The sequence below is a fragment of the Prunus mume genome, linkage group LG2, assembly GCF_029339155.1.
Source record: "Prunus mume cultivar Tortuosa linkage group LG2, ASM2933915v1, whole genome shotgun sequence".
Taxonomy (NCBI): Eukaryota; Viridiplantae; Streptophyta; class Magnoliopsida; order Rosales; family Rosaceae; genus Prunus; species Prunus mume.
In genome coordinates this window covers 30,612,655-30,637,161 of record NC_142699.1, presented here as the reverse complement: position 1 = coordinate 30,637,161, position 24,507 = coordinate 30,612,655, and the positions used below count along the sequence as shown (strand labels likewise).

Sequence of the window (24,507 nt, the reverse complement as noted above, 5' to 3'; positions counted from 1 at the left end):
AAATCCAATTTGTTTACGATCCAAATTCGAATTAGGCCAATTGAATCCAAATTCATGAAATCAATAGTATTGAAATAGACAAATCTATATTATTTGTACTTAAATAATGGAATTCCTTAAATTATTTGAGATTGATAAAGACATCTATATTTTTTAGTGTTGATCATATTATCTATACCCGACTGTACGTTTCAACTCCATTATGTTACATATTCAATGATAAAACAAAAGGAAGGATCAAGCTAAAATTGATGGTCTTATAGTACGAAAGAGTTTTATTTCAAAATTCGAATACAATCCAAATTCGTTTACATTAGTAATTTCACTTAATCCAAATTAGGCCAATGTAATCCAAATTAAATTCATTTACATTAGTAATTTCACTTAATTCTTTCGATATGATGATGAGGGAAATCAAACTTTTTTATGTTATTTGATAATTTGTTATCTTTATCAATCGGAAGAACATGTGATCAAGAGTATTTGAAAATCTGAAAAAACCATTGATGTGTTAAATATGATAATTCGAATCCAAATTCGATATGGTATTGCATTTTAGGCCAAATTCAATAGTCTTGTTTCCCATATCACCATGTAAAGGAATTCAATTATTTTTCTTGGATTTGGTGACCTCCCCTGAAAGTTTGAAAATACACGAATTTGCTTCACCCGTTCAAACTAGGTAGAGAAAACAACACAAAATTCTAACTATGGATTGAGGAAACCCAATCATGCTTTATCATCAGCCCACACACGAGTTATTGTCTTTCAAAATTTATTCCATATTTAGTCAGCACCTAAAAAAACAAAAAAAACAAAAAGACAAAACAAAAAAAGAAAAGAAAAAGTGGAGCAGCGGGGTGGGAACACGCCCAAAACTTACCCATAGCTTTTACCCTAACTTCAACATCAGCAAAAACAGTAACCGTGTGTTTGGCAAAAGGAAATAAAGACGGGATTTGCAAATCTCATAATTGGTGGAATTCTGCAAATCTCAAGAGCAGGGGAATTTTTTTTTGTTGCGCGCCAAGAAATACACCTTATATCAGTTTTCTATCAAGAGTGGGAGAAGAAGGCAGGCCATCCAAGTTTCGCAGGTGAGCTTTCATTCTAGTTGCAATTTTTTTATTTTTTTTGTTGATATTATTTATGGGTATTCAATTTAATGGGTTTGATCTATCTATCTGTACTTTCCTTTTGTTATATGATTCTTTATCTAATGGGTTTGGCTGGGCTCTGTTTGTATTCTACTCTCTGCACAGTGATTCTTTATCTCTACATTCTGTTTTGTTATCTGATATCTTCTGGTTTCATTTTGAAACTAGATTTCGACCCAAAAAACAGAAGTTAATCATCTTTTTTAATCTGATAGAGTGTGTTTGGTTTTCAGATTTTGCCATCTATCATCTTTCAATCTAAGACTTCGTTTTGCTCCAATAAAGGTATAGTCTCAACCTATCCTTGTTTTTTAATATGTGTCGTTCCAATAAAGAATAGATTATATGTTGTGAAATTATTGTTTTCTGCACTTTCTGGCTACAGATTTTTACTCTTTATTTATGAATTGGCTTGTTGGCCACCAAAGAAGAAATAAAAAATTTGTCCATCATCTGACTGGTTTTGCCTCTGTGTTATTTGCTGCTGTGTATTTCAATGAAGAAGTATTATATGAGCATAAAAGTATTAATGTTTTTTAACTAATGGGGAAGAGGATTTGAAATTAGGACATCTTCTATAACATTAGGAAGAGAAATATGTATGACTAGATCAAGAACACATGATCCTGTTTGTTTTCTGTTTTCCTTCCTTTTATTGTTCTAGATGTGTACACAAATGACTAAGGGCAACTAACAAAAGGACACCCAATTTACTGGTTTGCAGTCAAAGAAAACCAAATTTAACTCAGAAATCATTTGCCTTCATATTCTAGTATGTTTTGGGTGGTTTTTAACTTTTTACAGGACATCTTCTATAACATTAGGAAGAGAAATATGTATGACTAGATCAAGAACACATGGTCCTGTTTGTTTTCTGTTTTCCTTCCTTTTATTGTTCTAGATGTGTACAGTCAAGAAGACTACCAAGCATTTTTGAAATGCCTTCACATTTATAGCAATGGAATAATTAAAAGGAATGATCTACAGAATTTGGTACGTCTTACACCATTTTCAGCAGTTAACCGACGCTTCTAAAGTCAAGCTTTGTCGCTTACTCTTTGAGCTAGGGGATACTGGACAAAGGACACTTTATGATGACCATGCTTTATATCTTTCTATAAAAATGTAATGAGATAAAATATTGACTACTTGATGCTATTGCCTCTAGTTTGACATTTTTTGGAAACTCTGCCTGTCTCAGGTGTTATGAGTAGAAGTTGCTTTCTTGTGGTATTTTATCCTTTAGATTGTATCTGATTGAATTTATTCTTGCAGATGGTTTCCTTGCAGGTGTTATGAGTAGAAGTATGTGTTGGGTCTTCCTTTGTCTCTTTCTAATTGGATAATCTGAGTTTTCAGCTCCTCTACTTTCTGCATTTGGAAGAATAATTTATATTCTAATTGGCTTCTACTATCAAGGCCGCAGGAAAACCTTGGTACAAAACTATGATCTCTGACAGTGATTTAATTTATTGCTTTGAAAATCTAAGACTCTGTTTTGTTAGTCTATTTTGTTGTGGTATTTTGTTGTGGTATTTATCTATTTTGTTTTGGGTGATGTTTTAGAGAATTACATAATATGTCATGTTTAAAAATGTTAGCTACTTTGGTTTGCAATACAAGCATAATTTTGTTTTGGATTCCTTTAATTTTATGCGAATGGTGGATGCATGGCACGTTGGTTTGGTTCTTTCTTTCTTGTTGGGTCTACATGATAACCAAATTCTCTTTAAAAAAATCTGTTTTTTTCCCTAGCTAATAATATATTTTGTTAAAAGAATATATGGCATGCAGAGAAATGCTAGTCAAACTTTTGGGTGATGTTTCAAATATGAAAATGATAAAGGTTTAATATCTGGATTTTTGGTCGTTTGTTCTATTAATATTAATTGGATCTTATTTATGTAGAGAAATGCCTGTTGATAAATCTTGGATGCAATCTGGGAGGTCGTCAGAAGATTATTTTGTAGGAGTTGAAAGTTTTCTCAATTATGCATACAACCATGTTAAGCCGGATGATTCTAAGATCTTCTGTCCTTGCTCTAAATGCAGTAATCGATATAGACATCTGAGGTATGAGGTACACAAGCATCTTCTTTATAATGGAATTAAACTAACTTATACTACATGGTATTTGCACGGTGAGGGTGAGGATGAGGATATTGATGAAAGTGATGATAGTGATGAAAGTGATGAAAGTGATAGTGACAATGATGGACATGATGTGGCCAGTATGGAGCAAGACGATGATATGCATGGTTTAATAGAAGAAGGTTGTCCACAAGATCCAAATGGAGATGCGCACAAGTTTTACAAATTGTTAGAAGAGGCAGAACAGCCATTGTACGCTGGTTGTGAATCATATTCTAATTTGTCTTTTGTTGTGAACCTTATGCATATCAAGGGTATTGGTACTATGAGCAATAAAGCATTTGGTATGTTGCTAACATTGTTGAAAAATGCATTTCCTTTTTGTGAGAAGTTACCTACAACCACTAACGGTGCAAAGAAAATTATTTCAGATTTAGGTCTTCATTATGATAAGATAGATGCATGCAATAATGATTGCATCATTTATTATAAGGAGCATGCAAATGCGACGCAGTGTCCTACATGTAAGCTTTCGAGATGGAAGAAACAAGGAAAGGGTAGCAAAAAGAAAGGTAAAAGGGTTCCATGGAAGGTGCTTAGATATTTTCCACTCACACCAAGACTTCAAAGATTATTCATGTCATCCAAGACAGCTGTAGATATGAGATGGCATTTTAAGGATCGTGTAAAAGATGGAGTGTTGAGGCATCCAGCAGATTCTGAGGCTTGGAAATCGTTTAATCAAATTCATGAGTCATTTGGTATGGAACCTCGAAATGTAAGACTTGGTTTGGCAACAGATGGATTTAACCCTTTTGGGAACATGAATTTGCATTATAGTATTTGGCCAGTTCTTATATACCCATATAATCTTCCTCCGTGGATGTGCATGAAGGAGCCTTATGTTTTCATGACTTTACTTATTCCTGGACCTAAGGGTCCATGCCATGACATTGATGTATACATGAGGCCATTGATAGACGAATTGCGAACATTGTGGGAAATTGGTGTTGAAACGTATGATATATATGCAAAGCAAAATTTTCAGATGAGAGCTGCACTTCTTTGGACTATCAATGATTATCCAGCATATGCATACATGTCAGGTTGGAGTACGTCTGGTAAATTGGCATGCCCATATTGTGCATCTGATACTTCGCATCGTCGGTTATCTCATGGGTCTAAAACATGTTATTTGGGTCATAGAAGATTTTTACCGTCTGACCACGTATGGCGTAATCAACGAAGCCAATTTGATAATACAAGGGAAATAAGACTTGCACCCAAGAGACCATCTGGTGATGATGTGATAAATGAACTTGGTGAATTAAGAGAAATAACATATGGCAAGGATGGGAAAAAGCATACAATACTTGGGTTTGGAAAAGATCATAATTGGAAAAAACATTCAATATTTTTCCAATTGCCTTACTGGAAAACACTTTTGGTGCGTCACAATTTAGATGTCATGCACATTGAGAAAAATGTATTTGAGAATGTGATTGGCACAATGATGAGCATTGATGGTAAAACAAAAGATTCTTTAAATGCTCGTCTTGATCTTCAAGAAATGGGTATAAGACACAGGTATCATCCAGAAGAAGGAGATAATGGTAAGCTCTATTTTATCCCAGGCGATTATACATTGTCAAATGATGATAACAAAGCTTTATGTCAATGGTTAATGGAGTTGAAAGTTCCAGATGGGTACTCTGGAAATTTATCTCGATGTGTGAATGCTTCAGAGCGTAATATTTCTGGTATGAAAACTCATGATTGTCATGTGTTCTTAGAGAGATTACTTCCGTTTGTGGCGCGAGATTTATTGCCCAAAGATGTAAGTGAGCCTTTAATTGAATTATCGTACTTTTTCAAGGAATTGTGTGCTAAAGTTTTAAGAGAAGATGACTTGAATCTTCTTGACAAACAAATTGCCATAACTCTATGCAAGTTGGAAAAAATATTCCCTCCTGCTTTTTTTGACATCATGATTCACCTAACTTGCCACTTGGCATGGGAGGCAAAAGTGGCCGGTCCAGTACAATTCAGGTGGATGTATCCTGTGGAAAGGTAATCTCAATGTTTAGATATTAATTTTATTCATGATTTGTTTAACTGCTGATGTATGATTCTCTAATTTTGGTATTTATGACGTAATTAGGTATTTGCATAAGCTAAAGACTTATGTTCGTAATAAGGCTCATCCAGAAGGGTCTATTGCCGAAGGTGTCTTGGGAGATGAGTGTTTAATATTTTGCTCTCGCTATTTGCATCGAGTTGAAACTAAGTTTAATAAAAGAGATAGAAATGACGATGGAGGTCAACCGTCATATGATGCATCTCCGTTATCTATTTTCTCAACACCTGGTCGAGCTTTTGGGAAAGGTGTACTTAGAGAGATGAGCATCGAACTTCATAAGGCTGCCACTCATTATGTCCTGCAAAATTGTGATGAAGCTTTTCCATTTGTCCAGTAAGAATTCTTAAATACTATAATTTCTAAGTGTATTTAATAAGTTACTATTTATTTAGATGTAATATGTCACTGTATTAATTTGAATATAATCATTTGTTATGTATGCAGAGAACATAAGAACGTTCTAATCCAGTCTAGTGTTGATAATGTGGAGGAGTCACATAGGCTTCAATTTTCAAACTGGATTTCTAAAAGGGTATGGATAATATTGTATTCAAAAAATTATTGAATGTCATAGATGTTTATTTAAAAATATTTTTTCCTTTCTATGCAGGTTCACAGAACTATACAACGATGGTAAAGTTAGTAAGCAAATGCTTTCTTTGGCTCGAGGTCCTGAAAGGCGAGTAACTTATTATCCTGGTTATTATATTAGTGGTTTTAGATTTCATACATTGCAGCGTGATGAGAATAAAAAAACACAAAATAGTGGAGTTATGGTTAAGGGGGAGAATCAGATTGACGATGTGCCTTGGTATGGAACCTTAGTAGATATTGTTGAACTCCGTTACACAGAAGGAAATAGAGTTGTATTGTTCAATTGTGATTGGTATGACATGGCACGAAAAGGAACAGGTTACAAGATAGATCGTTATGGAATAATCACTGTTAATACAACACGCAAGCTAAATACTCAAGAGCCATTCGTACTAGCAAGCCAAGCAACCCAAGTTTTTTATGTGAAGGGGGTTAGAAATAAAATTTGGAGTTTTGTCGTGGAAACAAATCCAAGAAATGCTTATGAGACGACTAATGATGAGATTGAGCCATACCAAGAAGCAGAGACTCAAATTCAAAGCATGCATGCCATCCAAAATGATGTTGAAGACAATGAAATTGATTGAAGAAGGGATCGATGTGTTCAACTTACAACTATGGGATGAGTTGTCATGTAATTGTGATTGCTAATTTTTTTTTGGATTGGCTATTTTTAGTTATTTATTTTGGAGTGTGATTGGTTATTATCAATCAATTTTTTTATACTTATTCTAATGGGAAATTCACAGCTAGCGAGGCTCTTCTTTTTTGTGGGGGAGGGGCCAAAAAGTTGATAGGTTCAAATAAGAACTGCATATCACTACAGAGAGCTTTGGTTTGTGCATCAAATTATAATTTTCATATCATTTTGATTTTTAATTTGGGTTTCATTTCATATGCAGATAATGCCTTTGTTTTGTTTTGTGTAGAGACTTGCGAATGAAACTGTACCAACCCCCCATGGAACACAGCCCCCACCAACTACCATATATATTGGCATTGGGTTTGTTGGGTCTACATGATAACCAACTTCTCTTGAAAAAAATCTGTTTTCTTCCCTAGCTAACAATATCATCAATCAAATTTTTTTTAATTTATTCTAAATGGGAAATTGACATTCAAACGTTTTTCCGAGAGGACATATTTCTCCTCGAAAGTAGTCAAACAATTCAGACGAAAGGAGAACCCCTCGGAAATGTTCAAGCAATTTCGACGGAATAAGAAGCCCCTCGGAAATAGTCAAACAGTTCCGACGGAAAGAGAAAGCCCTCGGAAATAATCATCCTATTTCCGTCAAACATACTTTTGGTCGTTAATAAAGTTGGCGCCAAGTCTTCCCACCAAATAAATTACATTTTCGACGACAATTGAGACTTTTTCCGAGGGTATTTCCTTTGTCGGAAATAAATTTCAGGCTCGTGACATATTTCCAACGGACAGTATTTTTTGGTCGGAAAAAACACTTTTACCGAGGAAATTTGGGGCCCTCGGAGAATGTTGGTCGGTAATGACCCTTTTTTTTGTAGTGTTTGGGGCCAGAGCAATCCCAAGATTGGTGACCTACTGGGAAGTTGCTCGTGAGTTCCCAGAAACAAAACCATGAAGGCAGAGAGAGGGGTTCAGCGGACAATTTCGTGCTACGGCTAAGTCGATCCCGGGATGTGACAATTTGGTATCAGAGCCACTCTACCGAGTGGTGTGAGTGTGCGCACGAGGACATCAGGCCCTTAAGAGGGGTGATTGTAACATCCCACATTGACCAACGAAGAGGGTGATGTGTCTTATATGTACATGCCTACCTTCATTTAACACGAGGCCTTTTGAGAGCTCATTGGCTTCAGAGTCATGAGAACTCCGAAGTTAAGCGAGTTGGGACTAAAGCAATCCCAAGATGGGTGACCCACTGGGAACTTGCTTGTGAGTTGTGACAAAAATTCTAGAGTCTAAGGGCTTGACCAAAGTTGGAGTTGGAAAGAGCCACCAAAGACTTAGAAATTTTGGCTCAAAATATTCTGAGGTGATTTGTGTATCGCTTTCATACTTTAGCTATGGCACGTGGAACTAACACAAAAGCCAGACCCTTGCTCGTGAGTTGTGACAAAAATTCTAGAGTCTAAGGGCTTGACCAAAGTTGGAGTTGGAAAGAGCCACCAAAGACTTAGAAATTTTGGCTCAAAATATTATGAGGTGATTTGCGTATCGCTTTCATACTTAGCTACGGCACGTGGACACAGTGGCGGAGCTACAGCCAGGCCTGCCATGGCCCTGGCCCCCCCACTTAATTATTAATCTCTTGTAATATATTATAAAATATATGATATAGTAATACAAAAACTGCAATTAGATTAGTGATGGCCCTCCCAGATGAAGATTAAAAACCTAGTAGAAGTGATTTTGAAATTTTGGCCCCTCCATACTAAGAATCCTAGCTCCGCCACTGCGTGGACATAACACAAAAGCCAGACCCTTACCAACTTCATATCCTTGAACACTTCTTTCAAATCCAAAGCTACGCTGAAACTTGAAGAAACGAAACAGTACTGTCTACTGGGTGAGTGCAAGTAAAACTGCTATTCATTTTCTTACCCAAAAAAAAAAAACTGCTATTCATTTCTCTTTATGACAGATTAGTGAATGATCGAGGAGAACATGAACTCACCGACCGTCTTGCCTTCTCACCAACAGAACGACTTGGAGGAGGATGCTCCCATTCAGCGCATCAACCGTTGGAGGGTACATACTTATATATTTTTATAATAAAATAAAAGACTATGTTTTTAATAATGTTTCTTCAACTTTGCTTTCTCTCTACGAGTTTAGGGTTTGCTGAAAAAGGATGTTCTATTGTTTTGTTTTCGGGATGCCAAAATTGTGATGTGTAGCTTTGATAATCTCCCATGGATGTTACTTATTTTTAGTTGAAGGAAATCTTCTTTATTTGAGCTTTTTCTAAACTATTTCTGTTTCCTTGCAGCAAGCAATGATTGTGTTATGTACATGCAGATGCCGTTCGTGTAATTGCTCATGTTCTTGTTGTCTTCTAATGTATTATTTTGTTCTTCTTTTTGTTTATTAGGTTGATCCTGCTTTCCAAACAGAAGCTGGAGAACCAGTGAAAGGTAGTACTTCATTTCATCTATCCTTCTTGTTGAATCAATTTTTTTTGTGTATGTACATGCTAACATGGCTCCTTGCATATCATTAGATGTTACTAAAGCCAATCATAATTTGACATGTGTTTACGAATGTGATTGCTTATTAAGGAAGAATTTAATACATATGTCATATTGTGATTGACTTGTCCAGAAAGTAAGTGTCTCCTTCATGTCCCTTGTCTAATTTCTTAACATATGTTCATTAACAACAACATAACAATGGTAACTTAAAATAAATTTAAAGGAAAAAACCAAAACCCAGCACTAAAAGCCATGAGCCACCAACCACAACTAATAACAAAGATAAATTTCAGAGAGAACTTAGAAGAAAAGGATTATCAATTCTTGGTTTTCATGTCATGATCTCTTATACACTAATCAACTGCATAACAGCTTTTTAACTAACTCTCTAACAGTTTAACAAAAGTAAATCAATAACAAAATGCCACATGTCCTTTCTTCATATTTAATGACAAGTGGCTTAGCTACACTATCAACAGCCACTCCAACCGTGGCGGCACCACCTCTGGATCTGGTGTGGCAACCCTCACTAAAGTTGTATGTGTTATTATTTTGCTGCAAAGTGTGTTATTGAATACGGTCATAAAGTATAATTTGTCCTTGTGTTATAATATAGTTGGATATATATTGGTTTTATACCCTTAAAAGTGGGAAATATCACTAATTTCTTCACTCATATTCTAACATGTGGATGGGTTATATCACGTGATAATATTTTAGCACCATACAATAATTTTTCCACCGAAAAGTTACATAGCTATTAGTTTGTACAACTGACTTTGTTTCTTTGGTTTGTTAGGGACTTCACTGAGAACACCCAGTACTGCTGGTGTTTTTGTTATTGGACGAGAGGAACTTGTTGCCTTGACTATGAATGATGTTGGCGGTCTGGAACAGTATGGGGGGGCAAGTCCCAACACATAATATCATCTTTTATCTTATGGTTGATATAACTGTCGCTAATCATATACTTCTTTTACATCAGATTAAAGGCTTAGAATGCTTATTGAAAACGAATTTAGAGGACGGGATTAATGGGGAAGATGCTGATGTGGTGAAACGGAAAAGTGTTTTCGGAGCAAACACATATCCTGCGGAAAAATCAAAGAGCTTCTTGGTTAGTTTCGTTACAATTATGAAATTTGAAAGAAGGATGGATTGAATTAATACACCTTGAATCAAGTGCTCTTACAGTTTATATTTTACCACATCAACTTTGTTTGTCTTGTAGACGTGTATTTGGGAAGCATGTCATCAAGATATTTCTCTGATCATTTTCATAGTAGTTGCAGTGGCTTCTTCAGTGATGGGTCTAGTGACAAAGGTGAGCCTCGATCGGCCGTACTTCCAAGTATTTTCATGACAGTAGGATGTTAGTATAACGAAAAATCGGAGTGAATGCAAGAAAGCACTATTACATAGAGGATCCTAAACCCTAGAGAATCCTCGGATACTCTTGTTTATGTAAAAAGTTAAAAAGAAGGAAAATTACAAAACCAAATACATTAATGACCATGCTAATGTTGGTAACTATATTGGCCTCTTGATAAATATGATATAGAGTATAATTGGAGAGTTGAGAGAGAATTGCAATTGGCTCATGCTGTCTGTACGTATATCTTTCTTTTGTTGACTAGAACGTAATTGGTTCGAATAGGACTAGATCCCTTCTTGTCAACTTCCAATCAAAGTATCAAAACCTTAAATAAATAAAAATGGTAGAACCCTTAGAAATCTCTGAAGGACCATTAGAAAGAATATTAAAGGAAATTACTAAGTGTCAAAATCACATTGGTTTTAAGGAAGAGCTTCTCCTTCATTTTTAAAATGAATTGTCAACAATAGCCAAAAATCGGAGTGAATGCAAATTGATCAATTGGGTAATCTTAGGGTTTTTAATTATATTTTAGTTGATTTGACAATAATTATTTATTTATTAGGTTCAATGTCGTGTTACTTGCAGGGTACAAGGTTCGGATACTGGGAAAAGGGAAACGTTGCCGTTGTGGTTATGGTGAACATTATTGTCAAAGGTATTTAACGTGGTGTGATGTGATATAAAATAGGAGTGTATTTTCACTTCACCAAATAGAAAAAACAATAGGAAACTGATTTTCCCACTTAAACGGAATAGAAAATTCTGCACATCTATTCCAATAGAGCAAAAAGTGATGTGCAGCTCGTGTGCATGTATAAAGCAAAAACTCTTGAGGTTAAATTTTCCAATAACTTAAATGAAAACAAAAGCCAAGATTTTGAATAAATGAAAAGAAAAATTGTATGTGGGAACATATAGATAAAGTCTAATATTTTTATATATATAAAAAAAAAGTCTAATTATTTATGGATTTTGTTGTTTGCATCTCTTTCTTGTTTTTTTTTTTTTTTTTTTTCTTTCGGGGTCAAGTGTTGAATTTCCTTTGGGTCTGCAGCAATTTGCGAATACAGCCAATCTCTGATCCACAATGTAAGGGAGGAAGGGAGGAATATGCATGTGAAGGTATGCATGTTTCAATACCGTATAAATATATTTATTGGACTCTTAAATATAAGGAGTTATCCTATCCAATTCAATCTTAGTCACCAAACAAGCCCTAACTGTTTAAACATTTGGATCTCGTACCTAATTATGCAGGTTGTTAGAGGTGGTAAACACGTTGAGGTTTCAATATGTGATATTGTTGTTGGCGATGTTATTCCCCTTAACATTGGTGACCAGGTATGTGGCAATGTTGCTGTCTCCATTCACAAGTCCATATTTTTCATATCTGCAAAATATATTAATTATGTTACTTTGATTGCATATCCACAGGTCCCCGCTTATGGTATTTTAATCACTGCTCAATCACTCTCCATAGATACCTCAAGTGTGAATGGAGATAGCAACATTGTAAGCCTTCATGCTTCTTCTGGAGCCTCTCGTTTAAAGTCTGGCTGGAAAATAGCGGATGGGAGTGGTACCATGCTGGTAAAGTTGATATATATATATATATGTGTGTGTGTGTGTGTGTTGGTCTCCTATATAAATAAAGGCTTTTTTTATCACAAATGGTCCATTAGGTTTATGAAATTGTCACGAATCGTCCTTAAGATTTTTTTGTGATATTAATAGTCCTTAATGTTAGTGCCTTCTATAACAAATGGTCCATATTATTAGAAATTCTGTTATGTGTCTGACGTGGAAGATAAGTAGAGCTTACATGTCCAATCACATCGTGACATTTAAATTAAATAAATAAGTATATATATTCCATTAAAAAAATTTATAATCCATTATTTTTTATGCAACTTCCCACCCCCGCCCTCTCTCCCTTTGTTTTCTCTCCCCCTCTGCTCTCCCTCTCTCCTCCATGTTCTCTCCCTCTCCCTCTGTTTTTTTCCTTGCCTACAGCCCGGACGACCCCATCCCCACCTGCAATTAACGTCAACCCTCTCCTTTGTATATTTTGCAAAATAATCACTTGCATAAGGGTAGTTTCGGGTGGGGATGGGGGTGGTCGGGTTGTGGGCAAGAAAAAAGTAGAGGGAGAGAGGGAGAGCACAAAGGGAAGAGGGTGGAGAGAGAGGGCAGAGACGAGACAAAGTAGAGGGAGGGGATGGAAAGTTGCAGAAAAATAGTACTTTCATTATAAAAAAAATATTTATTTATTTAATCCATATGTCACGGTGTAATTGGACATGTGGGCTCTACTTATCTTCCACGTCACACTTAATAGAATTTTTAACGGCAAGGATCATTTGTGATAAAATGTCTTAACGTTAAGAACTGTTAATGTTACAAAAAAACCTCAAAGACCATTCGTAACAATTTCATAAACCTCAGGGACCATTTGTAATAAAAAAACCATAAATGAAAAAAAAAATCAGAAAAAGGAATGAAACTTTCATCATATATTGTTCCTTCAGGTAACAAGTCTTGGGATATGTACTAAATCGGAACTTTCACAAGAGATCGGTAACAAAACAACATTCAAGGTCAGCCCATCAACTAATACACAGAGAATCACAATTTAATTTCCTACATACACACACACACACACACACACACACATATATATATATATATATTATCTTAAGGATACATAATTGAATCTTAATAGGAGGTCTTGAACGCGGTTGCTACTTCCATTGGTAATGTTGGACTTGCAGTAGCTTGTATTGCCATGATGGTCCTTTTGATCAGGTAATTATTCAAAGGATCTTCAATCTTTGCTGGATAATACATAGGTCCTCACTAGTGAGGACTACATTCTTACCATCACAAGGATCAATAATATTAAATCACTCTCATTCATAGATACTCACTAGGTTGGATGGTAACGATGTAGAGATCCTCACTAGTCCCGACCTAAGTATTGTCCGTCTTTGCTAGAATTAATGTTAGGGTCCATTTTCCCGGACGCATGTTCGGGAACAGTAAAGGATCAGGTTCCAATGACACCACCATTATTCAACCAATCATTGTTATTATCACAATAACATTTGTGCAGGTGGTTTACTGGCCATAATTTAGATGGAAGTCCCAAGTTCATCGGGGTCAAGACTAAACCTCGAGACGTCATAGAAGAAGTCAATCAAATTATAATCATTGCTGTATGTCTATGCCTCCTCCTCCTTCGTTATTTAGCTAATGGAATACTTTTGATTTTACTCACATTCGGATATTACAGATTAATATTGCAGTGGTTGCTGTACCTCAAGGGCTTCCCTTAGCTGTTACCTTAACGTAAGTCTGCCCAACGTTATCATTTGGTGTCTAAGTTTTTGTCTCACCTTTCTGGATTTCACATCATTTCATTTTTTCCTTAATTTCCTTCTCTTTGACTGCACAGCATTGTCAGCGCAACAAAAAGAATGGTGGCAGATAACGCCTTTGTATGTGAAATTGCTTATTATTTTGCATTTTATGCTGCCTTTTCATTTTCTGAAGTTGAAAAGCTTAAGCATACTATTTATATATGGAACTCGAAATGCAGGTACGGAGGCCATTTGCTTGTGAAACCATGGCCTTTGTTAAAAATTTCCTATGTGACAAGACTGTATTGACCGAGGTTTTGGTTTTTCTTATTCTCTTTTCTTTTTGTTCCTTTCTTCCTTCTCCTTCCTTTAATTAGTTAATGATTTATGATTTCTATTTCAGATGTCTGTGGTTCAGGCTTATGCCGGTGGGAAGAAAATCAATCCTTCTGACAATAATACGCCATACTTGTCTCCGAAGCTATCATCTTTACTTACTGAAGGAATTGCGTGGAACACAGAAGGTAGTGTTCATGCGACTAAGGTATATATATTTGCGTTGCGGTACTCTTTGGTCAGTCAAAGTTGTGTATATATTGAATGGAAAAAGCTCAGTAGTGTAATATAATTTGATCTTGATATTCTTTTGTAGAGTGGTGTTGATGATTCTGGATCACCCACTGACAAGGCAATTCTGCGTTGGGGAATCAACAAGGTATTTTTTTCTGTTGTCCAACTTCTGTTTTTCCATTTCTCATGTACTAGTTTATATTTCAAAATCTCTATTAGCTACTGATACCTTACTTTCAGCTTGGGATGAAAGTTGAAGACATCAAGTCTCAGTCTTCAGTTCTTAATGTGGTCCCATTCAATTCAGTGAAGAAACGAAGAGCCGTTGCACTTCAATTGGTAAATTAAACTAATTGTTCTCGGTTTCGATTAAATTTCAGGGCTGGTCATGTCGTGTCAAGGGGTAATGATATTACATGAATTCAGTCAACCTGAACACTACCTATTTAACAAACGTGTCAAGAATCCTAAACACGAACACGACTTGTTTATTAAACGGGTTACATAAGATGACCCGTGTAACTTGTTTCAATATTTTGATTCTCTTTCAACATTTACAGCCAGGCTGTGAAGTTCGTGTACACTGGAAAGGAGATCCTCAATTAGTATTGTCTTCATGTACAAAGTACATTGATGCTAAAGATGAATTGGCAGCAATGAATGACGATAAGGTTTGTGATCATATTTATTTTACGGTTTATATGATAGTCTTCATTAATTCCTCTGCCTGTTCTTGAGTAAGATGCATCTATAAATAATTCTGTTCCATTTTAATCATTCCTTTCGAGCTTCACCATCTGTATTGAAAAAAATTTATCTAGGAAGACAACTCAATTGAAAATTAATTAATATTTACTAACTTGCTCTTAATTTAATGGCATCCCTCGCCGATTAGAACATTTATAATTCTATTAATTCTATTAAGTGTATTATATTTTTGGTGAGTTGGTGTGAACTCTTTCTCGTGGTAAATTTTTTTTGCAGCTAATGTTTTTCCAGAAAGCTATTGAGGATATGGCTGCTGGAGGGTTGCATTGTGTTGCTATTGCATATAGATCATATGAACTTAAAAATGTTCCAACAGATCCTGAACTACTAGCTCAGTGGGAATTACCTGAAGATGACCTTGTTTTACTAGCTATCGCTGGGATAATGGTAATGTCTACATTACAAACTCCATCCACCCAAATATATGTGTTTGTTTTGGGTGGGGAACCAATTTTTAGATCTTCATTTCCTTTACAAAATTTATATATATTGACAACGAAATGCAGGATCTTTGTCAACCACGGGTCAAGGAGGAGGTGCAACTATGCCAAAGCGCTGGCGTTAAGGTATTTTCACAACTACGAAACCCTAGTCACAATTATATATTATGTGAATACTCTTCATATGGTGGGAGTTAACAGTATAGATTGGTTACTTAGAGGCTCTTCCTCATGATTATAGATAGAACTTTAATATAAATTTAACATGAAATGGTGGAGGTTTTTTTTTGGGGGGAGGGGGACGGTCACTTCATATCGAAGTGTGGCTCTGGCCCTGGTTGGCATCCAACTGATATATTGATTAAGGAAGAAACTTCCCATATCTTGAGCTATAGGTACGCATGGTTACTCATGACAATCTTCCAACTGCGAAGGCAATTGCTTTGGAATGTGGCATACTTGATTCTGATGCAGATGCTACTATGCCAAATCATCTCTTTGACGGAAGAGAGTTTCGTGAACTGACTGATGGGCAAAGACAAGAATGTGCTCAGAGGATTAAGGTATTCTTGATTTAGAATCTACATCTCTATTATCGATCATAGGAATAATGATGTCAGTGAGCATGTTTATTAAGAATTAGGAAATAGTTAGAAGTTCAGTGGTATATTTATTTTCACTTTGTTGAAAGATATTACAGGTTCGAATCCCCTTTCCCAGATAAAAACAATATCACACTAATATAGTTACTAGTTCAGTGGTATTTCTTTTCACTGAGTTGGAAGATGCCCCAGATAAAAACAATATCACACTAAACTTTCGATTATTGTGTAGGTCATGGCATGGTGTTCCCCAGATGTCAAGCTTTTGTTTGTGCAAGCACTGAAGAAAAACGGAGAGATGGTTGCCGTCACTGGATATGTCACCGACGACGCTCATGCGCTACATCAGGTTTGAAAGCCTTTTTACTTCTTTTTTCGTTGGCTCTTCCTTCCCTCCCCAAGTGATCTTGCATGCGTTTTAATAGTTTTTGCTTGGAATTTCGGTTACTTTTGATCTTGCCTAGGCCAACATTGGTTTTGCTATGGGTATCCGAGGGACTGAAGTTGCTAAAGAGAGTTCGGACATAATTATTTTGGATGATAATTTTGCTACGTGTGTAAAGGTTTGTTTTTGTAAGATAGATCCCAACATAATCTTGGCATATGCTTGAACTGAAAGTGTTTTAATTTTGTTGTTAATTGAAAATAGTTAATGCTGATCATTATATAACACTGGAATTGGTTAAATGGATGTAGGCTTTTAAATGGGGGCGTTCTGTACATCAAAATATCATCAAGTTTATGCAGTTGCAGCTTACAGTCAATGTTGTAGCACTAACTACCAATTTCATGGCAGCAGTTTACTATGGTCACGTCCCATTCAATGCTGTTCAGGTAATTCTCTCTCTCTCTCTCTCTCTCTCTCTCTCTCTCTGTTTGTGTTGCTCCCTTTCTCTCTACTTGTTACTAGAAGAATTGCAGTTGTGATTTAGGATTAGAGGATTAGATTGTCCAATTTATAAGTCTTTAGGTGAGGATGCACCTAATTAAGGATTCTTTTCTGCTTGAGATTTGTACAGCTTCTCTGGGTGAACCTACTCATAGTAGCTCTTGTATCACTATCATTGGTTACTAAACCTCCAGCAGATGAACTGATGCTGGGACTCCTTGTCGAACCCGGGTAACATTTCTTTGATGATGGACATATCTGATTAATTTATAAATACCTAACCATGAAATTTTCATGATCCATGGTGATGACCTTCACTTTCTGCTGACATAGTTATGTTCTGTTCTTATTTTGATCAATATGCTTACTTCCAGTAGGCCCATATCTCTTGAATTTTGAGTTTGCTAGCTAGTTAAACCAAATTGTTGGCTGGCATAAATTTGATGTTCTAATGGGATAATTTTTACAGACAACCTCCTAGAAGATATGCAAAGTGGAAGAGACAGGTTTTTCAGGTACATGGATGTTTTCTCTTGATTTCATGTTACCCAAAAGTATTATTAGATCAATGCATGTAGTTTTCTTACATATATTTTTCGCATTCCAGTTGTCTCACTCATAATTTGTCATTCTAAATTTGGTTTGGAAATTTCAGGGCGTGTACCAAATTGTTGCCATTCTTATCATCAATTTTCAAGGACATAATTTACTGAAAAGTTATAACCGCGGTCATGCCATCAAAGTGAAGAACACAATGATATTTAACACATTTGTTGTTTGTCAAGTAAGTTAATTAGTCTTAACTCGTCAATCATAAGAAAGTAGTTTAACTAGGATCCCAGCAATATGAGATTTAATTAGCTTCCCCGTTTTGTCTAGCGTGTGAAATGACAACGTTGACATGGCTGTTTCAATTGAATAGTTAGTTTTGGTCTAAAGTTCGAGCATGATTTTTCATTAATTAGCGCACTTTGAAACATACCTAGCTATTCGTGTAGTCCTCCTACTTCTCTTCCCAATCCTGGAATAAGTTCAAAGTTCGAATCGCGTTTCCCCTGTCTCTATCAAAAGAAGAAAAGAGCCACAGCCCTTCATGTGCCCTTCCAGATTGGATGAGATTATGTTACATTATGATTTCAATGAATCTGAATTTTTCAAATGACAGATTATCCATCAAATGGAAGCTCGAACGAAGGATATACTATCAAAGCCTAAGATGTGGATTACTTCAAACTATCTCTTTATGGGAATGGCAGGAACAATTCTCACAAGTCAGGTTACAAATATTTAGTTTGTTTTCTTCTTTTTTTGTTTGTTTTTGTTTTTCCTTTCTGGTCACTTGTCGTCTTGACTAATTTTGCATTTGCTGACACTTTGGTTTCTGTGTTCTTCAGTTTATCATCATTGAGTTTCTAGGGAAAGCGTTCTCCACAGTGGCGCTTAACCAGAAAGAGTGGCAGTTTTCCCTCACTCTTGGGTTTGTCGAGTAAGTTCTATGATTTTGGCATGTAGTATAACAAGTTGAACACTCGATAATCTTCTGTTGGTCGTTGATAAAAATCTCTATCTCTTGCAGAATGCTTTTTGCGATAATTTTATTCGTAAAGTACTTGACACACAGGAACTAGCAAAGCAGTTCAACTCATACAGCATTTGATGAACTAGCAAAGCAGTAAAACGCTATCATCTGCTCAACTTTCCTATAATATTCCATGTCAGTATCACGCCCCAGACCAAGGGTAGGGAAGAAATCTCATGCCGGTGCGTAAAAAAGAAAAGGGAGCTTCACTATTATGCTCAATATAGGAGTCTAGTAGAGAAGCCAGGATTTCACATTAGAGGTGGGTCATTCACAAAATTTTAAAAATAATTAGAGGGTTCTCGTTTTATTTAGTGGCTCAAGCGTTAACCGGTTAATTAGTTTATACTACATTAACTACGCGTTTTGGCCCCACTTCATGCTACCATTTCATATCAATTAATAATATATTCATTCATTACAATCATATAATTGTTATGAATTTCAAATTTAAAGAAAGTTGTAGTGTACCAATTAAGTGCCATATAGTTAGGTTAAAAAGAGAAAGTTGGGAGAAAAAATTGAGCTCTTAAGCATTTCCCGTATCAGTTAAAGTCCAGGCAACATTGTGGCAAAACATGCCAGAGATGATAGTAAAAACCTTTTCAATTTATTGACAGAGAAAAAAACAAAAGTGACATTCTCAATTTTCTTGACTAACAAAAAACATTTTTCACTACACCCCAAAAAAGAGCTAGTAGCTGTTGATCAAAGACCTAATTTTTTTTTTGTATGGAAAACGATTAATTTTCTTCACTTCCAAGTAAAATCAGACATATATAGTGATTTAAACTCAACGAAAAATTGAGAACCAAAACTACAAATCATAGCCAAGAGAAAGGCTACTTCGTCAGAGACTTGCATTCCAAATTTAGCGGGTTTCTAGTGAGTGCACGAGGAACAGGACATTCCTAAAATCCAACTACGTGTTCCGGATGAAGAGATAGTCTCGGAAGACACTCGGTCAACCAGGTGGTCAAATTTTCCAAATTGGGTCAATCGGGCCCACGGGACCCACGATCTCCGTTTTACAATTCAAAAGTTCCTAAGGGTTCCACAAGGTTTAGGATACACGTCCTGTAAGTTTGGTCCAAATCAGACGGTCAGATTGCTCACGATCATACGATCGGACGGTTATCGTTAAATGCAAACTTTAAGATATTGAATCAGAACATCCGGGGCTCCAATTCACGATCCACGAATTCCTAGGTGATCCTAAGAATGTCTAGATTAACATATATTGGAATGAAGTTGATCAAACAGTCCGAACATATCAAATCCGGATAACACCTAATATGCGATATCCGATCGAAGATTAAACGATAACCAAATTCAAATCCGAGAATACCATTATACTCGGGACAACACAAGAATCATTTTAGGACACAATGACAGGCCAAAACAGTACCCACGCGCCACCTCATGCGCCGGCAGCGCGTGGGTGTCCAAAGAAATTTCCGGCAATCGGAAAAACTCCATACCGCCGGCTAAGACTTCCAGTATAGGTTAAGCACATGGAGTGGAGCAACTTTTGTTCTTGTACCTACCCAAAAAGTCGACGAAAGTGGCCGGAATCGGAGGCCGAATCGGGCCAAAACTTTCATCGCTTGGAAACGTTTCAAAACTCAGAAATTTCTCCTAAATACCACAACCAGCAGCTAGAACTCATTGAAAGGATAGAAAAGCATACCAAGTTCGAAGAAAATGGTGGTCCGAGGCTTCCGAACGAGCTCCCGAAAAATTACGTAAAATTCGGCTGTTTTTTGACGTTTTCCGGCGGTAGCAGCGACGGATCGAGGCGTCATAGGGCTGGAACTTGTAGAGGGTGAAGAGCTGGTTCTTTTGGGACCGGTACCGCCAAAAATGACGGCCGGACTTGGCGGTGGTGGGGTGAAAACCGGTCGGCAGTTTTGAGAGGGAGGGGGGGCTGTTCGCGACGGGGAGAGAGAGAGAAAGAAAGGGAGTTTTCAGATTTTTAATAAACCAACTTCAAAATAATTACGATTGTGCTACTGAGTTTATTTTGCTCGTAACTTCTTCGTTAAATCCCGATTCGAGCCTCATGTGTATCAACGGACTCATCTCAGTATGATCTAAGTAAAAATACCACTCGCTGCCCCAAAATTCTTCCGAATCAAAAATTGACCAAATTACCCCTACTCCGAGGGCAAAATTGGAAATTCATATTATTTTTTTAGCAATTAATTAAATTCACAAATTCTTTTATTTTGGGTCGGGATGTTACAAAATTAATCTTGTCTAAGCATTTATCATATACATATATGAAAGCAATTAAATGACAAGTGCTTAATGAAACAATTAAAACAACTTTTGCAACCCATTTTTCTAGTTTTAACTTGACAGCAAAAGGAAGATAAGAGTTCTTGCTCACTATATTTAGCTAGTTTGAAATATAAGTTACAAAGCAAAGAGGGATTGGAGATTTCTCTATCCAGTCGGATAAATACATGAATTCAAATTTATCGTTTTAAAAGAAAATCACACCATGAAGATGGCAGAGCAACAAAAGATAAACGCATGATTGGTCAACTGGTTATTTGGAAATTAGGCAGGTTGGTTTGAAAAGATCTTGAGTTCTTCAAGTATTTTTCGAGACGTTGCGTCTAGTTTAGAGAGAGAGTACTCTTTTTCTGTGGCGGAGGCTCTTTATTCATAGGCAAGGAGAGAGCTTCGATGATGAAGGCTAAAAAGAGGTTGCCTGGCTGCTATTTCCAGATTCACTCGCTGATTCACTATCTTGGATTGGTTCATAGGAGGGATGATGGGATGTTTCTGATAGGATCGCTGGTTTTTGTGCTAATCCTTGTCCCGAGTCCGAAGTTTGGTTGGCAATTCAATTCTTGCTAGTTCTAGTGGCTTTCGTACAGCTCGTTTCCTTCACGCGAGAAGAGAGTCAAGTCTTCATTAATTGTGATAATCTTCTTCAGACCCTCACGTAAGTCAATGTGTAACAGTTGCAAATCCTTTTTTAACTTTAGTGTGACTTAAAGTTTTGGGCCTATTGTCTTTGTGGGATTTTATCATCTCTTTTTAATATTGATGGCCCTCTAAGCAAAAGTGATCCTTACTTTCTAAAAGCAGTAAAAAGGATGATGGGCATGGGCCTTTAAAATATTATTTTGAGAAGTAAACCATTTTTGGTCCATTTACCAAAATTGGGTACAAACAATTAGCAATTGCCTTTAGAAGGGCCTCTTCACTATTTGCAGGCACATCTTCAAAGCCGGTTATCTTGGCCGCATGGATGGCTTCGTTGCTGGTGTTGCAAGTACCATCAACACCGGTGTAAGGGTAATTAGTCTCGGTACTAAGTCCATGATTTTGATTGATGAACTTAAAGGCATCATCCATCAAGCCACCCTCACAACCTTGGTCTACACCCTTGGTGTCACAATCAACTAGCTCTTGCTCAGACAAAGAGATTAATTTACCAGTTGTAAGACCATCTCCAACTATAAATGGGCTAAACCCAAATTGCTCGTATTTCCCACACGTTGATGCATCTTGGAGACTCCACGAAGTTGCTTGACAAGACAAAGCTCCCAACCTGAAAATTAAGGCCAAACAAGTACATTTGGAGTGGTACTGGTTAATGTACTCCATGGTAACTAGCTAGAAAAGGAAGCAGCCGGGATTTGATGAGGTAAATGAATTCAAGAGCCGTTATACCGAAATGGTTAGACTGCTTAGTGGTTTATATAGAGCAAAGCAAAGAATGGCCTTGCTATCTCCGTTCCCCAAAAGTTGGTCTGCAGTCTTCGTGCCCCATAATATGTTGTGATACAAACCTCTAAGGTTAGCTTAATTATATGATTATGATTCTAATTTCATTTCAAGTCACGTAAATTATTGGCAAAACATGTCTTTATTAATGTGCATGCAGCATACAAGTTGGTTGGTATATGGGGCCTACTACGTGCACATGGATGGACCCGTAAGTTATTTTTTTCTTTTCATTTTTTAAATTTCCTTTATTTGTTAATTTTCTCTGGTATCATATCTTGTAAAATGACAAATTTATCCTTATATTTGACGACTACTTGGGTAGAGTTAAAAAATCTTGATAGTATATGACCAAAACTTGAGGGTACGTCTAAATTGGTTATTTTTATCTAGTTTAATTAATACAAATTTATAAATAAACCCAATCCTAAACATGTATTTATAAAAAAAACCCAAGCACTATTTAAACATAGAAACACACCCAAAATCAACCCCAAAGTCAACTTTTTGGGTGTGTTTATAAATGAGTTTTGAGTGTGTGTAATGATGGATTTTGAGTGTGTTTATATATTTAAATAGTGCTTGAGTTTTTTTACAATTTCAACCCCCATTTTGGGTGTTTTAGTGAAACTCCCTTTAATTAAACCCTAAATAGGCCGAAGAAATAATTTGGGGAATTAACTTCAAACCAGCATAACAATTCAAGGGTAAAACGACACCTTATCCTTTTACCATGTACTGGTCATAAAAGATTTATTATCACAAAACGCCCCCGACGCCATAAACTATCACATTGATCCTTAAAGTTTTTCAGATCACCAATTCCTAACATTAATATAGGCTCTTAAATAGTCATTCTGTAAAAAAAAAAAAAAAATTGTTAAATCAGGGGTATAATCGTCAAATCAATTCAAAATTATAAATAAATAAAAATTAATTTCCTTCTCCGTTCTTTTATCCACTTCTTCTATCTCGGTTTCTCTTTTTCTTTTTTTTTTTCTTTCTTTCCTCCTCTTTTCTTCTTCTTTTCCTTCGCGTGGTCTTTCGCAAAGCTGCAACTCACCTCTCCAGTTTGCACCAGCAGAGGAGAGAAAATTGCGCTCAGTCGGCGAGTTGAGAAGCATTGGCGTCTTATTGGGTGGGGCACGATTCAAGCTGGAACTACCTATTGATATCCCACCCTCCCCAATTTGATTAAACTCCACAAATTGGTAAGACAGAAAGCAAGAAAACCACTAAAACAGGTCAACAGTAGGGAAGATGTGGGAATGCAAGCAATTATTGGGAACCATTTTTGTCAGATGGAGGAGAAAACAATGTTGGGATAATTATGTTTTCTGTTTTGTTTCTTTGACTTTTGATAAAATCATGCTTTCATCTGCATTCTTATTCTTCGAGTTTTGGACCCGACTCATTCCAACAGATGAGGGGAAGGAAAGAGATGGGTGGGTATATGGGATTCATGCCATGGAAGGAAGGAGGAGTGGGTGGGGAAGGAAAGGAAGAAGAAAAGAGGAAGAAAAGGAGAAAAAAAGAAACGGCCGTGGGCAGGAAAGGAAGAAGAAATGAGGAACAAAGAAGAAAAGAGGAAGAAAAAGATAAAAAAGAAACAGCGAAGGAAAAGAAGAAGAAAAGAGGAGGAAAGAGAGAAAAGGAGAAAAAGAAGAAAAAAAGAGAAACAGAGGGAGAGAAGAAGAGAAGAATGGAACGGGGCCATATCTGGCGGAGAGAAAATAAGAAGAAAAGAAAGAGAGAAGGGAAGGAAATAAATTTTTTATTTATTTATAATTTTGGATTGATTTGAATTTAACAGTTTTTTTGACAAAATGACTATTTAAGAGCACCTATATTAAAATAGGTTTTTAGGTTTTAAACATAAAAATTTCACTTTTAAAAAGTTTTTTCAAAAAGAAAAAACCACTCAACTTTCAAATCAAAGACATACAAACGTATTGGATTTCTTAGAATTTAAAAATAAATAAGATTTTTGTCAATTTTTGCTTCTTTTAAAATTTTTCTT

The 24,507-nt window shown here is 36.2% G+C and overlaps 2 protein-coding genes, 1 long non-coding RNA gene and 1 pseudogene across 5 annotated transcripts in view; 2 read left to right on the top strand and 2 right to left on the bottom strand.

The window, feature by feature from the left end:
• LOC107880372 (calcium-transporting ATPase 8, plasma membrane-type-like) overlaps positions 1-18,942 on the top strand; it is a 29,145-nt gene extending 10,203 nt beyond the window's left edge. The window contains exons 4-34 of one of the 3 annotated variants that reach the window (XR_016123842.1): positions 8,609-8,715; positions 9,059-9,101; positions 9,958-10,064; positions 10,144-10,275; positions 10,390-10,482; positions 11,122-11,191; positions 11,591-11,658; positions 11,794-11,877; positions 11,971-12,126; positions 13,065-13,133; positions 13,259-13,341; positions 13,649-13,751; positions 13,829-13,884; positions 13,991-14,033; positions 14,135-14,209; positions 14,299-14,439; positions 14,548-14,610; positions 14,706-14,804; positions 15,026-15,136; positions 15,450-15,620; positions 15,740-15,799; positions 16,069-16,236; positions 16,508-16,624; positions 16,740-16,838; positions 16,972-17,109; positions 17,295-17,395; positions 17,634-17,679; positions 17,820-17,948; positions 18,330-18,435; positions 18,559-18,650; positions 18,741-18,942. Coding sequence is in view for 1 of the 3 variants with exons in the window: in XM_089045228.1 (XP_088901354.1) it covers positions 8,617-8,715; positions 9,059-9,101; positions 9,958-10,064; positions 10,144-10,275; positions 10,390-10,482; positions 11,122-11,191; positions 11,591-11,658; positions 11,794-11,877; positions 11,971-12,126; positions 13,065-13,133; positions 13,259-13,341; positions 13,649-13,751; positions 13,829-13,884; positions 13,991-14,033; positions 14,135-14,209; positions 14,299-14,439; positions 14,548-14,610; positions 14,706-14,804; positions 15,026-15,136; positions 15,450-15,620; positions 15,740-15,799; positions 16,069-16,236; positions 16,508-16,624; positions 16,740-16,838; positions 16,972-17,109; positions 17,295-17,395; positions 17,634-17,679; positions 17,820-17,948; positions 18,330-18,440; positions 18,559-18,650; positions 18,741-18,792 (2,979 nt within the window). In the remaining 2 variants the exon portion in view is untranslated. Of the gene's footprint in view, positions 1-8,608; positions 8,716-9,058; positions 9,102-9,957; positions 10,065-10,143; positions 10,276-10,389; positions 10,483-11,121; positions 11,192-11,590; positions 11,659-11,793; positions 11,878-11,970; positions 12,127-13,064; positions 13,134-13,258; positions 13,342-13,648; positions 13,752-13,828; positions 13,885-13,990; positions 14,034-14,134; positions 14,210-14,298; positions 14,440-14,547; positions 14,611-14,705; positions 14,805-15,025; positions 15,137-15,449; positions 15,621-15,739; positions 15,800-16,068; positions 16,237-16,507; positions 16,625-16,739; positions 16,839-16,971; positions 17,110-17,284; positions 17,396-17,633; positions 17,680-17,819; positions 17,949-18,329; positions 18,441-18,558; positions 18,651-18,740 lie in introns of those variants that run through there. The other 2 variants (XM_089045228.1, XR_016123843.1) reach the window with 2 other exon arrangements.
• Positions 1-22,367, bottom strand: part of LOC103323690 (vignain pseudogene) — a 33,720-nt pseudogene extending 11,353 nt beyond the window's left edge.
• On the top strand, positions 3,070-6,569 carry LOC148920028 (uncharacterized). The gene is made up of 4 exons (XM_089046163.1): positions 3,070-5,318; positions 5,410-5,721; positions 5,833-5,934; positions 5,999-6,569. The coding sequence occupies exons 1-4, from the start codon at positions 3,070-3,072 to the stop codon at positions 6,567-6,569; spliced, it is 3,234 nt and encodes a 1,077-aa protein (XP_088902289.1).
• LOC148920027 (uncharacterized) lies at positions 20,015-20,796 on the bottom strand. Its single transcript, XR_016123844.1, has 2 exons — positions 20,434-20,796; positions 20,015-20,349 (listed from the first exon to the last, which is right to left on the bottom strand). It is a non-coding gene; the product is annotated as an uncharacterized LOC148920027 (long non-coding RNA).
• Positions 22,368-24,507: the final 2,140 nt, after the last annotated feature.

Bases quoted from the DNA above. Each gene is read 5' to 3' on its own strand.
- LOC148920028 (XM_089046163.1), top strand. From the start codon at position 3,070: ATGCCTGTTGATAAATCTTGGATGCAATCTGGGAGGTCGTCAGAAGAT. The intron at 5,319-5,409 runs GTAATCTCAATG...TGACGTAATTAG, and splicing joins TGGATGTATCCTGTGGAAAG to GTATTTGCATAAGCTAAAGA. The intron at 5,935-5,998 runs GTATTCAAAAAA...CTTTCTATGCAG, and splicing joins AAAAGGGTATGGATAATATT to GTTCACAGAACTATACAACG.